At 41.9% G+C, this 15353-nt stretch overlaps 1 protein-coding gene across 1 annotated transcript; it reads left to right on the top strand.

The window, feature by feature from the left end:
- The first annotated feature begins 158 nt into the window (after window positions 1-158).
- dhrs13b.2 (dehydrogenase/reductase (SDR family) member 13b.2) lies at window positions 159-4408 on the top strand. Its single transcript, XM_032507024.1, has 8 exons — window positions 159-303; window positions 415-591; window positions 689-964; window positions 1242-1571; window positions 2706-3053; window positions 3353-3445; window positions 3685-3704; window positions 3892-4408. The coding sequence occupies exons 1-8, from the start codon at window positions 258-260 to the stop codon at window positions 3904-3906; spliced, it is 1305 nt and encodes a 434-aa protein (XP_032362915.1). The 5' UTR covers window positions 159-257; the 3' UTR covers window positions 3907-4408.
- The last annotated feature ends 10945 nt before the right edge of the window (window positions 4409-15353 follow it).

Below are 15353 nucleotides of genomic sequence, written 5' to 3' on the forward strand. Positions count from 1 at the left end.
ACTAATTTACCAATATTTACGACACAGACACTCAATGGATTTTAAATGTCACAATTTCATAGCATAGCCTATATTGTAGGCTATACAATTTCAAATGTTTAGTCAATATTGTAGCCGTCTATCACGTCACGTGATGCGAGAGGCAGGCAAAGCAAGTTTTCTTTGCTGTAAAATGAAAGTGAAAGTATATATTTCATCTGCACAATTCGGTGTGCTCGAGCAACACGAAGATATTTCTTTTCAACAAATGAATAATCATGAGTCTAATCTTAAAGATACTTAGTTGCTTGTATCTATGTGCAGGTAAGTAAGTTGGATCCGCTGTAACCGATTGGGACGTTTGAAGTTTGTGTAGGCTTTTAGCCAATGAGACATGAATGAAATGACTGTACTGATTCATTCTGTGTCTTTCAGCTGTCCAGTGTGTCCATCAGGTGTCATGGCTGCCCTGTCAGTTCACTGATGAACATGTGTTTGTGAATAACGAGGGTCACACTGAGACTCAGCTCATCCACAGAGAGGCTATGCTGCAGTTTGGTAAAAAAGGAGACACTCCTGTTAACCCACATTACCTCACTTTCCTGATCACCGGTAAGACCTGCAGTTTACAGAGTAACAGACTGAAAAGGATTATACTATACATTAGAATATATTCTAATGTGGCCCTATTCTATTCTGTTCTATCTAGGATCTAAGTTGGACCTGCAGCGGTACATGGAGGGAGTGGAAGCAGAGCAGTTGGAGTGTGAGCTGCGTAGGTACAGTACACAGGGCATCCATGTCCGCTGGCCAGTCATGGGGGCCAAAGAGTACAACCACTGGTTCAGCTGCACGCTCAGACACGCCAAGGGCCTGTTCACTGTCACCGGCTTCCTCAGACGCCCATCTGACCAATCCCCCCCAGGACAGCAGGACTACCGCAAGTGGCCTGCCATCGGCGACAGAGAGATACTCACCACAACAGGTATCACTCAACACAATATCTTTCATTTGAATCAATTTGGGATAAAAAAAAAAACTAAGTTAAGTTGTGCTACAACTATCTTCTTGTGAGAATTAAGAATGAACTGAAAGCCAGGATAATCATCATAATAATGATGTACCAGTGGTTATGGGACAAAATGGGACACTGATACTGATCTGATGAATATAAACACTTTTTTTTTTCATCCCGTTTTTTTCATGTCTAAGAACTAAATGTATCTCTGTGGGCCTTTGTCTTGTCACATCTGTGTCCATAGTTGCCCTGGTCATTAAAACACAATCTCCATCAGTGAGAACAGGCCTTGGCTCCCAACAAAAGCTCCACTGCCAGTTTGCTGTTGACCACAAAGGACCAAACGTCACTGTGGAGTGGCACTGGCAGCATCGTGGAGAGAGAGCCAGACTCTTCAGTCACACCAGCCGCACAGGACAGACCCAGGGGTCGGGGGTTGGGCTGAGGAGCCTAGCAGCCGGGGATGCCTCCTATAGCCTCCCCTTCACCAAGATGAGCAGTGAAGGGACGTACGTTTGTTCGGTGTCAGTGGCTCCGCTGTTCGTCAGTCTGGATATAAGTCTGCATATTGAAGGTGAAGAAGAGTCAAAGAGAGAATACTAGTAGCAGTCACGCAAGACTAATATTTTGGGCTAAATAGGTCTTTTTTGACAAAAAAGGTCTTCCACTTACCGGCTTTTTGTCAGGCTACTATTCCCAATGTAAATAATGACCTTGCCTGCTCAATATTATTATTGTCATCATCAGTATTAGTAATAGTACTAATAGTTGTTGCAACACATAACAGTACAATTAGTAGTATTAAATTAGTACTAACCGTTGTATATTTAGCAGTAATGGTAGAAGCAATAGTAGTGTTTATGTTGCTACTGCTGTTACATTACTGCTAATTTTAGTAGCAGTTAATTGTTTTAAATGCATCTTATTATCTGTTCTGACTGCACCTTATTTTCTACTGCACTGTTTTACTTTAAATACGGATATTTATATATTTATACTTTTTCCCAACTGCATGTATCGAGTATCTAGATATTTATATTTTTCAGTAAACAATATATATTTATATTTATCACTCTACATTCTCTGCACACCCATATAAGCAGTTAAGTATTTATTTTAATTCACATAACTAATAATTCGACTTTTCCACAGTGTTTTACATTTTTTCTGTGCTGTATTCTTTTAAACTCTGAACTTTGCACGGAATTTCGTACTACAGTATACTGTGGTATGACAATAAAGAAATCTTGAATCTTGAATCTAAATATATTTTGGGAAATACACTCATTTTCTTAATTTTGCTAAAAGTTAGATGAGGAGATTGATACCATTCTTCTAATCCTAACTCCTAACAAGAGAATACTTTTTTCTTTTTCTTTTTTAAAGGCTGTACAATGGTCTAATTAATAATCTTCATATAGGCCATACTTATTTGCTTCTAGATATTAACATGCAGTATAAGGCTGCGATCTGAATCTCTCAAATATTCTTTTGATTGATTAATGAATTAGTCTATAAACCATCACAGACAATAGTGAAAAACACCCATCAAATAGGTTTTGTCTGAGCAACAGTCTCTCTCCCTCATGAAGATATTTGATTTTGCACACATTAGCAGCTGGAGTTATGAGTCAAAACTCAAAAAGGAAACCTCTTGTGGACAATGCCTGGAGAATTTTCGTGACATTTTATTCTCCCCTCTCCTCAGAGCCTCCTCGTGTCTCCCTCAACACCGGCTCCACTCTCTCGCTGCAGGAGGGCCAGGAGCAGAAGGTTGCTTGTGAGGCAGAGAGTTACTACCCTCTGGATGTGGAGATAGTTTGGCATGTGCAAGACCCGGCAGTGTCAGGCCAGAGGGTCGGCGCCCCTCTCCCCACGGTGCTCCAGAACGTTCTGCTGTCGAGCCACAAACACAACCTGGACAAGACCTACTCGCTGACGGCTTTCTTCTACCTCCAGGCTTCCGTCAGGGACTCAGGGAGACAGTTCACATGCAGCGTCTCCCATCAGTCCCTGAGAGTGCCCATCAAAAAGAGCTTCATTCTGACTGTTGAGGGTGAGTTGAGGATACAGACGCTTTTGATTCAACAAAACCAGTCTCGTTGAATGCCCGATAGTACTGTGAGCTACCACACGGTGGCAGTAGACGAACACAAGGCAAGGCAAGGCAGCTTTATTTGTATAGCACATTTCAGCAACAGGGCAATTCAAAGTGCTTTACACACAATCAGTTAAAAAACTGTTAAAATAAAAATAAAAAACAGATAAAACCCAAGAATAAACAGTTAAAATAAAGAATAAATTAATAAAACAAACATCTGACAGCTAACTCATGTTTGTTGTCTGTTTTCTCAGAGCCAATCAGCTGGATGTTTTACCTCACTGTTTGCATCATAATGGTCACACTGGTGGTCGTCCTGTGTGTGCTGCTGCGTTACCTGCACTCAGGTGAGTGTGGTGACTCTCATACAAACAGGCCAGTAAAAGGATATGTCAGTATGATGATGATGCTGGAGTGTGAGGAGTCTTTGAAAAGATACTGTCATATTGAGAAATAGTTTGAATTTAACACACTAGATTCAAAATGAACATCAAAGAAAGCATCATTAATGACACTGTGTTTATATCATTTTGACATGTGAAGAGTTGGTGCCTGAAAAAGTAATTATCATTTATTTTCTTCACAGGCAAGAAACAGTTTACGCAGGTAAGATGAAATAAAACCAAAACCTTTTTGATTTAATCATTGCCTTCAGTGCAAACAATTTTTTGCGTGTGTGTGTGTGTGTGTGTGTGTGTGTGTGTGTGTGTGTGTGTGTGTGTGTGTGTGTGTGTGTGTGTGTGTGTGTGTGTGTGTGTGTGTGTGTGTGTGTGTGTGTGTGTGTTCTGAGCAGAAGAAGCCATACTGAGCAGCCTTGGAAGACTGAGCAGAACCAAACAGCAAAGCACCAGCGGAGGCACACTGCACTCCTCTCCTTCATTTTGTTTAAGAATGTCTCAGGCGTTTGATTTTTTTTAGTTTGAAGGTGAATTTGGGTTTCTATGAAACTGAGTGTGTTTTTTAGATTGCACTGATTTTTGCTTATGCTAAGAAAACCGTGATGTTGAAGTAACAAGAAATTGGTCTTCTGGATGAACAGCAATCCACCATGCAACAATCACAGATAAAAGGGACAGAGTAATGCTTTTACGTGTGGCTCACTGTTTTGTTTGTACCATGTGTTGTGTGTGTTGTGTTGTATATGAATGATGATGCACATGCACACATGCAAGTTCACAAGCTACATGACATACATCCCTGCAGCGGGTTTCACACAATGATCAACTACAGGCTGCGGTAAAGCGCAAAGAAGCAAAACAAATCCTCCAACATGGATGGATTGCAAACATGGATGTAAACAATGCAAAAAAATACTGTGCTAATGTTTTATAAGAAGGCAAATGCAATTCAACAAACATATTGCAAACACATTTGTTAGACCTCAACGGCACACACACATACGTTTTGTTGAGAAATACTGGATCTTACTTCAACTTTTGTTTGTTTACAAGAAAAGTCCACAGGGTTCTTTAATGGCATATAGATGTGAGAAAACCTGTAGCTTAACAATGTAAGTAAATGGGTCATAATAACCACATCCATGGATTAAGATAATTTAAATTGATTAAATATAATAAATACCTTGGGGAAAATGAAGAGCAAGTCCTTGTGTCAATTATTCCTCTGTGACTAAACTAATCATGTGATCTTAAAAAGGACAAATTAGGTAATATAGTTAGGCCTACGTATTAAATCCAAAAATGACCACAATATGTCAGATATTAAGGAAACATGCTATCTTTTCTGACAACAATAAAGGCAGTATTTTCTCCTTTGACATTTCCCTTCTGTGACGTTGGTGTTTTGGCCTGTGTGTTGTTATCTGCCCATTTTGATTTGGACAGCCCGGCCGGGTTGCTAGAAACAGCCTACCTGTTAAACCCTTTAACTGTGTATGGTCAAACCCAGCGCGACGCGCGCTAGTCGTAGGCGGTAGTGGCCTACAGCCGTGGACGCAGCAAACAAACGAACGGGATCAACAGAAATAGATTCTACCCGGCCTAAAAAACCTCGGCATGTTTTTAAAACAGTTGCATGACCAAAGACGCAAACCCCGGCTAAATTTTAGAGATGTATTTGACAGATGGAGACAGCTTAGAGTCCATAAGGACGCCGAGTTGGCTTATTTCCTCCTGAACAGGTAAGCATTAGCTTCCGGCTAAGTTATTACGTCTACTAGGGACGGGCATTTAAACATTCGTGTACTCACATTAAATTATATAGAGTGGTTGAGTTAATTACTTGCAAAAACAATTGAGACACAGCCAGTGAAGTGGCCCTTGCTGTCCCTGGCTAACGCCGCCATGCTAACACATGATAACTGCACCAGAGGACCAGGCAAGCGGGCCATGGCTGTTTACAACCAACTTGACACACTTAGGACAAAAACCGCAAGTTTGACTTATTCCTCATAATGGATACTTTAGCGGTTATTTCCATAATTTTAGGCCGAGAAATTGTGTCTGTCAGTCGGCTACAGAGCTCCGCGTGATTAGCACCTAGCTAATGTTAGCTACTCCGCTGCTGTGGAGTAATGTCTGGCTATAGGGGTGCGGGGAAAATATCAGTACAGCATAGAATTGCGATATTTTCCATGGCAGCAAGTATAAATTGATATACATATACGTATCGATCTGCATCCATCTTCTATTATACATATGTGTTTTGCTGCTTGACAATCCCATTTTGCAGCAATAAAACTGAAGTGCGATGAACAAACAGTAAATTAAACAGAGGACAAAGTTTCCTTTGTCATAATTTAAAATTGGGAAAAATTTAAAGTTGGGAAAAAAAGGTTATAAATTCTAAAATATGGCAGAATATTGCAATATGTTTAAAATTGCAATAATGTTGCATTGTGACATAAGTATCGTGATGATATTCTATCGTTAGGTCTCTAGTGATTTGGGGATGAGGGGCTGGGGGAGACGACTTTCTCCAATGTTTTGAATTTGGACTTCAGTAATTATTTTAAATGCTAGCTATCAGTATATTGCACCTTTTAAATATTCCTTTAACACATCACTTAGTAAGACAGTCGCTTGATAAACATATTTTAGAAGAAGTTTCTAACTCCTAAATTGACTATTTATAGTAGGCAATTCTTTAGTGTAATTCTTGGAACTTATAAATATACTGTAGGCCCTAAATCACATAATGTTTTTTCTTAAACTCACACTCAACTCTGCATATGTGTATACAACTTGTATGTTTATCCAGCTGACCTCTAGAAGTCCTCTGCTTTTGTAACATGCTCTTTCTGGTTAGCTCATAAAGCTCATAAAAACATGCCTGTAAACCATACTGAACCTCACTGCTCGTACATGTCAGCCGTCAGCTTTGAAGAGGACTGCTGAAGAGGAACTTTAAGATGGAGTCCACAGAGAGGTCTGGTCAGTAGGGATAAAGAGAGCTTTACTTAGACTGAGCCTTCCAGAAGCGAGAGATGAGCTGGGGTCCTCGATCCAACACCACGTCACTGGGAAGTCAATGTAACCTGAACATATTGTAAAGCATAACTATGGCCAACTCCTTGGCGGAAGGTAACAAAGTGAACCATTTTGGAGAATCTATCCACAATGGTAAGGATAGTAGTGTTCCCCTCAGAAGGAGGCAAACCTGTAACAAAGTCCAGGGATATATTTGACCAGGGTCAAGAGGGGACAGGAAGGGGTGACGTAACCCTGTTGGTGGCTGGTGGGAAGACTTATTCTGAGCCCACGGAAGTTTAATTGGTTGAAAAACATGGCCCACCTGGTTTGATGAAAGATCAGTCGTTTAGCTGATCATAGATACTTCAAATTCTTGTGGTCCAAACCAAGAATGGATGCTCCGCCCCCTCCAACCAGTGTCTCCACTCCACCAATGCCACTTTGATTTCCAGAAGCTGCCTACATAGTGGTTTCTCTCAGCAGGGGCACAGTTTACAGGAAAGGAAAGCACAAGGATGTAGCTTACCATCCGTTAGGAGGCTTTGAGAGAGGACCGCATCCAGGCCAACATTAGAGGCACCTCTACCACGAACTGTCGACTGGGGTCATGCAACGAGCAGCAACAGAACGGAAGGTTCTGACATACTTTCGATAGAAATTAACAAACCCCAAAAAACGTTGATCAGGCCAAGCTTTGACTGCTGATTTTCTCCGAATCCATACTCATCTCCCCCTCAGCCACCACATATCCCAGAAAAGTCACCCAGGGAACATGACACTTACATTTCTCTGCTTTCACAAACAGATCATGTTTAAACAATCTCTGAAGAATAGTATGAAAATGTTGAATGTGCTCATTTATGGTTGCGGGAGAAGATCAGAATATCATCAAGGTACATAAACACATAAACATCATTGTACATCATTAGCAAATGCCTGGAAAACAGCAAGGACATTGGTTAATCCAAAAGGCATGACCAAATACTCGTAATGTCCTCTGGGATTGTTAAATGCAGTCTTCCATTCGTCCCCCTCCCTGATCCTCACTAAATGATAAGCGTTTTTTAAATCCAGCTTGGAAAAAAATTGTAGCACCTTGCAACAGTTTGAAAGCAGATGGGAAGGATACCGGTTCTTCACTGTGATGTTAAGTCCATGATAATCGATGGACCGGATGATCCCACGGTCCAGAGCCAAATCAATGTACAGTCCCTGACAAAAGTCTTGTCGCTTGTGTACAAATTGACCTGAAGTGCCGCTGAAATATATGTTCTATTCAAGATTATTTACAAGAAATGGCCTTTTAATCCCAACGCTTTTGTAATAATGTTTCAGTGCAAAAGAAACTGCCAAAAGTATCTAATATTCACAGCTTGGTAAAGCCCATTGAGTCAATTTTTGCAAAGACATAAGTGTTGTCGCCTTGTCATATGAGCTTCACCTGTGACTAATAATGGATCATTAGTGTCTCCAGGTGTGCATAAAAACAACCCCAGTACACTAGACCTTCACATCAACTTTGACCTAACAGCAGCATTTGACACAATAGACCATACCATCCTCCGGGACCGCCTCCACAACACATTGGATTGTCGGACTGTACTGCATGGTGTTGGTCCTACTCTCTGGGCAGACTGGAGACGGGTTATATTGGGAGAATGTGAGTCCAGGATGCTCCCTGTTACATGTGGTGTCCCGCAGGGATCGGTTCTCGGCCCAATCTTATTCATTCTGTACATGCTACCACTAGGTTCTGTCATCAGCAACAGGGACTAGCCTTCCATTGTTATGCTGATAGGCAACTTTATATCAAGACTGCCTCAAGCCCCTCCATAGCCATGTCACGACTCACCACTTGTCTTGAGGAGATAAAGGCATGGATGAAAAGCAACTTCCTTCAGCTGAACCCTAGTAAAACTGAGGCATTCTACTGTTGGCACCCCTCATCAGATTCGCTCCTCTCCCATTTCTCGTTCATCTTCGACAATCAGGTCATCACTTCCTCCTCCTCAGTCATAAACCTAGGGGTTCGGTTTGACCCCCAGCTGACCTTCAATGATCACATTAAACACATTGTAAAACCTCCTTCCACCATCTTCGAAACACTCCAAACTCCGCCCCCTTCTAACTCTTCCAGATGCAGAGAAACTTGTTCATGCCTTTATTTCCACAAGGTTGGACTACTGTAACGGACTCTTCCTGGGATGTCTGGCAGAAATATCCAAGCTTCAATACATTCAAATAGCGCTGCCAAGTCCTAATGAGTCCGAAAATATGATCACATAACTCCCATTCTATATTCATGCACTGGCTCCCTGTTTCATTCCGGATCGACTACAAAATCCTCATGCTTACACAAAATGTATCACTGGACATGCACCCACCTATCTACAAAACTCATCACCTTGAAACCCTCCCCCGCACCCTCAGATCACAGGACAATTGCTTCTCAGGTCCCCACCACAAGGCTTTGTACTATGGGTGACCAAGCTTTTTTTCAGCTGCACCACCACGGCTCTGGAACCAGCTCCCGAATGACCTGAGAGCAGTACAGAACCTGGACACTTTCAAAGCTGAACTGAAGACTTTTTTTCAGGAAAGCATTTTTGTGCTGATGTTTTTTATTGTTATTATTCTCCTGTGTAGCACTTTGAGATTCTTGGAATGAAAAGTGCGTTATAAATAAAATATATTATTATTATATTATTTTATTATTATTATTTTATTATTAACTAGACATCTGCAAACATGCCTAAGATTCACCCTGAGACTAAAGTTTTGATTATCAAGAGGCTGAAGAACAGATCCACTGCTGATGTGGCAGACATCTTCCATGTGTCTCAGCGTCAAGTACAGAGGATAAAAAAACATTTGAAGACACTGGAGACGTTTTTGACAAGCCCAGGTCAGGCAGACCCCGCAAGACAACTGCTCGAGAGGACCGTTTGTTGGCTTGAAAATCCAAGGCCAGCCCATTTTCCACTGCAGCAGAGCTCCACCAGACCTGGTCCCCTGAAGTCCCTGTGTCAACCAGAACGGTTTGTCGGATTCTGTCTCGAAATGGCCTCCATGGTCGAATCAGTGCCCAGAAGCCAGGAACAATCATGGTCTGGGGTTACATCCAGTATGGGGGTGTGCGAGAGATCTGCAGGGTGGAAGCGCACTCATAGTTCAAATACCAAGAAATCTTAGCTACCTCTTATATCCCAACCATAAAGAGGCCAAATTCTCCCAGCAGGATGGGGCTCCATCGCATACTTCCATCTCCACTTCAAAGTTCCTCAAGGCGAAGAAGATCAAGATGCTCCAGATTGGCCCCAGCCACCAACTGAACATCATTGAGTAATGGGGTAGGATGAAAGAGAAGCAGGAACCAAACCAAAGAATATTGATGAACTCTGGGAGGCAGCAAGACTGCTTTCCTAGCTACTCCTGTGACTTCATCATACATTGTGTGAATCCTTGCCAAACCGCATGGATGCAGTCCTTCAAGCTCATGGAAGTCATACAGATATTAAATTTGGTTCCACAGCACCGCTATTTTTTTGCTGACATATTTTAGTATTGCAGTAAATTTGTTCATTTCTGTATAGGCGACAAAACTTTTGTCTTGCAAAATTTGACCTTTCTGTCTTGTTAAATAATAAATCTTTTTTTAGTGAAACTAATTTTTTCAGTGCATTGAACATTGTTTGGGAGGGTTTTAGCTTTTCATATGAGCTATTTCTTACACCATGATTATTCAAAGTCAGGTTGATAGCAGGTGTTTCTACAAAACAGATAAGCGACAAGACTTTTGTCAGGGACTGTACTCCTTCATGGATGGGGTCTCAGGAGAAATGGGAGAGTACAGCTGCCCCTTGGGTGGTGAAGAACCAGGCAGCAAGTCAGTAAGACAGTCACATGGTCTGTGAGGAAGTAGAGCAGTAGCCCTAGCTTCGTAGAAAACCTCATTCAGAGATGAGAACATTGACGGGCAATGAGAACGTTGAGGTCCTCTGGAAGATCCAATCCTTCAGTGCACTGGACAGACCGTACAGGAAGGCATCCAGTAGGGCCGCTTGATTCCACCCACTCTCTGCTTCCAACGTACGGAAGTCAGCGGCATAGTCCTCCACTCTCATCCACTCTCATCAAGGATCACTAGAGTCCGGGCCACTTCTCTGCCCGGAGCGACATGTTAGAAAATCTGTGTGAAAGTCTGGGTGAAGCGAGCAAACTGGTCACAAAGAGGCAAATTCCTTCCCTACCCAGCTGTGGTCCATGCCTCTGCTTGTCTGGACAGGTGGGAAATCAGGTAAGCAATCTTAGTAAAATAGTGGACAGACTGGAGCTCAAAATGTAGCCCACACTGCGTTGAAAAGGCTCGACAGTCACCAGGCTCACCGGAGAAGTGTTCAGTCCAAGACCAAGGTGTGGCAGAGCAGTGTAATTGACAGATGACTGGACCAAAGGAGCAGCAGAACCAACACCGACCACAGAACCAGTAGATGGAACTGGACCTGTAGATCTGGGAAAGACAGGTAACATAGCAGAAGACTGGATGGCTTGAAACTGAGTAATCAGGAGAAACATTTGTTCAGAGACGGCCGTCTGTAACCCCAGCTGACGCTCCGTCATACCTCTCATCTCCTGCTCCAGCGAAGCTTCTGTCCTTGAGATCGCAACGCGTCCTGTACCTTACTCAACTTAATTATGAATTAACTATGACTATGAAAAGACAAGAATGTAAACATAATAGAATTGCTTTACAAACAAGAAAAGAAAACATACACTTCACACAATATATAACAGGGAATAAGTTATAAGAAGTAGATGTTATGACCACAGTCCAAATTGTGTATAGACCCCCATGTTAAAAAATGCCCAAGTTTACACCAGAAATAAACATGTTTACAGCCTGGCACAAAAACATCCTCTGGTGAACTTGATGTTTCAGAGGTTTTCCCACACTGACAATACTAAAATACTGTGGGATATTATAGCCTATTTGGCAAGAAACCCCCTCAAAAATGAATTACAAAAATAGTCAGAAATCTTGGCTGTGGCAGCTTCAGTGGGAAAAACCCATCTATACTGGTCTCGGTCCTGAAAAGGCAATCATAGAAGGCCTTTGTGGGGCTGGTTTGGTCCTGACAATTGAACAGAGGTTTACAGTCACAGTGTTAAGCTCCGCTGGGAAAACTTCTCCATTACAAAGATACACAACATATTATGTTGTTTCAGGTCAGAGTGAAACACAACAGACCACAAATTATTCTAGTTCTGGAGAAACAGATAAAGATGGCATTTAGTTGGCACTTAAATGCCTCATCAGTTCTCTATAATTACAGTGACTTAAGCCACTCATGGCTCTTGAGACAATAAGCCTGAGGCAAGCCAGGGCCGGTGCTTGAGGTTGGTTGGATTTACTATTGAGAACCACACACCCTCTCCTCTGATCTATGGATGTTGTAACTACAGAGAACAATTAGCTCAGCATATTGGAGGATGCTGTGGATGATTTAATGCTGCTCTAGCTGTATCCTTCTGGCTGTTTGACTGCTAGATCCCTATCAATGATCTTGTGTCTCTAGCTGTGCTCTTACAGGCAACCAGCTATGCAAGGACATGTCAGAGTTTGCTAGGTTGATAAAGAGCCATACTCCATAAACCATAAGGCCTTTTTATGAGTTACTCATTTGACCAGGATTTAAATATCTCTCTGGTCATAGTTACAAAGGTTAACTTTTTACAAACCCCTGCAACGCATTCTCATGAACAGATTTGTATTATATTGTATGAAAACTTATGCACACCTATTTGGATGATAAAGAATGTCATGTAACTAAAACCTAGAACATTGGTATGTCCGAACATTCAAAGTTGGCAGTCAAACAACTTTGTAAACTTTCTGTCCAAATTCATTGCAAGGGTCTAATGACAAAAAATAGTTTTCTGTTTTAATTTGGGCGGGCCATCCCCTATTGTGGCTGTGAGTTACTTAAATGGTTAAGCAAAATATTGTTTGCCATTCAAACAGCTTCATACTGTGTGTAAACGGCTAAATAACTCATCTACCCACAGCATGTTGCCTTCCTGTCAGCCAAAGTGCGTGTGTGCTTGCGCGCACCTCACACAACCCTGTGACCAAACCGCTGGCCGCACACTTAACTACTGAACGCATAATGAAGATCTATGTAGTGGAAAGTTGTTTTGAGAGTGTGTGTGTGTGTGTGTGTGTGTGTGTGTGTGTGTGTGTGTGTGTGTGTGTGTGTGTGTGATGGCCTTTCTGTTTGAGCTTTAATCTGTATGTGGCTTCAACGCTCCTCTTTTCTCCCCGTCTCCTTTTTCCTCTTCACCACAAATGCCCCGTTTATATCTCCCTTTCTTTCAGTCTCTTGACTTCAGCTCGGAGCTTGCAGTGCAAGACTCCTGTGATCTTTGAATAATAAACAGCGCTAATGACGGTCCAGCCGTCTGGCTCTCCTCTCCTGAGCTGTTGTGACAGATCTGGAATAACACCAGACTGATTTACAACACAAAGGGTGTTTGGAGAAGCAAAGCAGCTAATTGCCATCACTGTTCTCGCTGACAGACCTTGACTCATGCGGTATATGTTGAAACTTTCAGCCCTGACAGTTTCTTTTGTGATGTCAAGTTGCATGAAGACTCACAAAGTAGGCTTAATAAAAAAAATAAAAAATGCATGAAGCAGCTTGAAGGTGATGAGCTCATGCATGCAGTTTTTGGCCTGCCTGATGGTGCACTGCTGTCAGCCAGCAGCTATGGGCTCTCTGGGTTTTCATGTTGACACAAAATAGTTACATAAGAGAGTGAGAGAGAAAGTGTAATATGATTTATATGGCGTGCTGCAAACCAACATTTAAGTCGGATCATAAAACGATGATGTGTCATTGCGTAGCTATGCTGCGAGTGCCATGAAAATGTTCGAATAAAGAAAGCCAGATACGTTCACATTGGAATTTCTTGGTCATGTTTATGGGAAACGTTTTTGCCAGAAAGGATTGTGCATGTGTTTGAGTTGTGCTATAATAATAATTAATGTATACTTTATTAATCCCGCAAGGGGAAATTACAATAATATCACAAGCACAAAGCATTTCAACGAATGCTGTGGCATTGTAGTTATAAGCACTGGGATAATGTGAGATGTGAATGAGAGAGAATTATTTCATATTGAGATTGTTGACTATGAGTAGTTTTATCTTGTATTTCTCCCTCTGTGTGGGACTAAAGAGGGATAACTGTAATTGATAGTGGCCCTCAGAGACGTGTGTGTGTGTTTGCAATGGAGTTTTTAAATATCCTCATTCTGTGCAGTACCTTTTAAATGGTGTTAACTACATTCTCACACACACACACACACACACACACACACACACACACACACACACACACACACACACATTTGCAGGGCACATAGTGTAAACACTCAGGTTCTCAAAGTGGTCAGTTGGAAGAAGTTGGCGTCCAATGAGGGAAAAAGCAACAGGTCAGATGATGAAGAGGATCCATGGTTACCATGCTCTGCATTGTAAAGTGTTGTGTTTGTTGATGGCAACACAGTAACAGGTTGATCTTCATGGTGGTCACTGAACTCAAAGCTGCTTGTAATGCCAGCTGACTCTAGCTCTTAAACTCCCAGGAGACAGTAGATATTTCTGATGTTAAGTGTAAACAAATAACATTTGCATGCACTTGTGTTTGTGTGTGTGTGTGTGTGTGTGCTATTCGCCATGAGGCCATATCAGCAAAACTGTTGAATGTGTTGAACTGAGTAGTAGTGTGTTTTATTGCTCATGATTTTTTTTTCTGTAAGAGAAAAAAAAAAGGTTATGCCACTCTGAGGCTCTGTACCAAATTGGGTAAAGATCAGGGCTTATAAAAAAGGTAGTTATGGCCTATAACTCACTGGAAGTAAATGGACACTTTGCGCAGTCACAATCGCAGTCAGGTTTATGAAAAGATCGTGGGTGGGCTTATAAAAAGGTACGTTTCCGGGACAAGAACCGGGCAATTGGGTTTAGGAAAAGAAGAACGGGACAGTTGGGTTTAAAGATTATAAAATAAACATTTTGGTGACACACGGGACACAAACCCATGTTTCCTGGGTGAAAGTCCTGAGTTTGTTTTTCAGCCTTTCATACAACTCTCTACCGTACCGTCGCTCTCGATACTACGTCATCTTAAAGCGCCGCAGAGCTGCTGCTGTGCCCGGTGCATTCTATACACACACTGAAAGGTGTTTTTTAGGTCATATCTGACTCTGAGAGACACTGACCAAGTGTCAGTATTTTATGAGTTGGCGGTGAGAAGGGTTTGGCCGGGGAGGCTTGGACCCCGTCATAATTGCTTGCAGTTCTAGTTCTTTTTATATCTATTTCGTAGTTTGATACAGTGTTTTTGCTATTCCCATTGATTCACTTAAATCAGAAATAGTGCTGTGGTTTTGAGATATCTACCTAACACTTCTTCTGCTGCCCGTCATGTTGCCACCATTGCCATGCATTGCTGGGTCTGGCACTTAGCACACGTTTTTCTCCTATCCAGGAATGTTGTATGGAAGGGCCAGACCTTCCTCCGCAGCACTGTGGAGATAGGTCTGGCAAGGGAAGACTACAAAAAGGCCACCGCAGGCTCTTTTTAAACTCTTGGAAAGGGAGTGGTTAGGGTAGGGGTATTCAGTTTGTTGCAATCTGTAACCTCACCACTAGATGTCAGTAATTCCTACACACTGCTCTTTTAAAGTTAATTTATTGTTGCATTTTTCTTTTCAAACTATATGTCTGCATAAACCCTGAGGTACTGAATGTTTCTCTGA

The sequence above is a fragment of the Etheostoma spectabile genome, chromosome 3, assembly GCF_008692095.1.
Source record: "Etheostoma spectabile isolate EspeVRDwgs_2016 chromosome 3, UIUC_Espe_1.0, whole genome shotgun sequence".
In the NCBI taxonomy this organism is placed as follows: domain Eukaryota; kingdom Metazoa; phylum Chordata; class Actinopteri; order Perciformes; family Percidae; genus Etheostoma; species Etheostoma spectabile.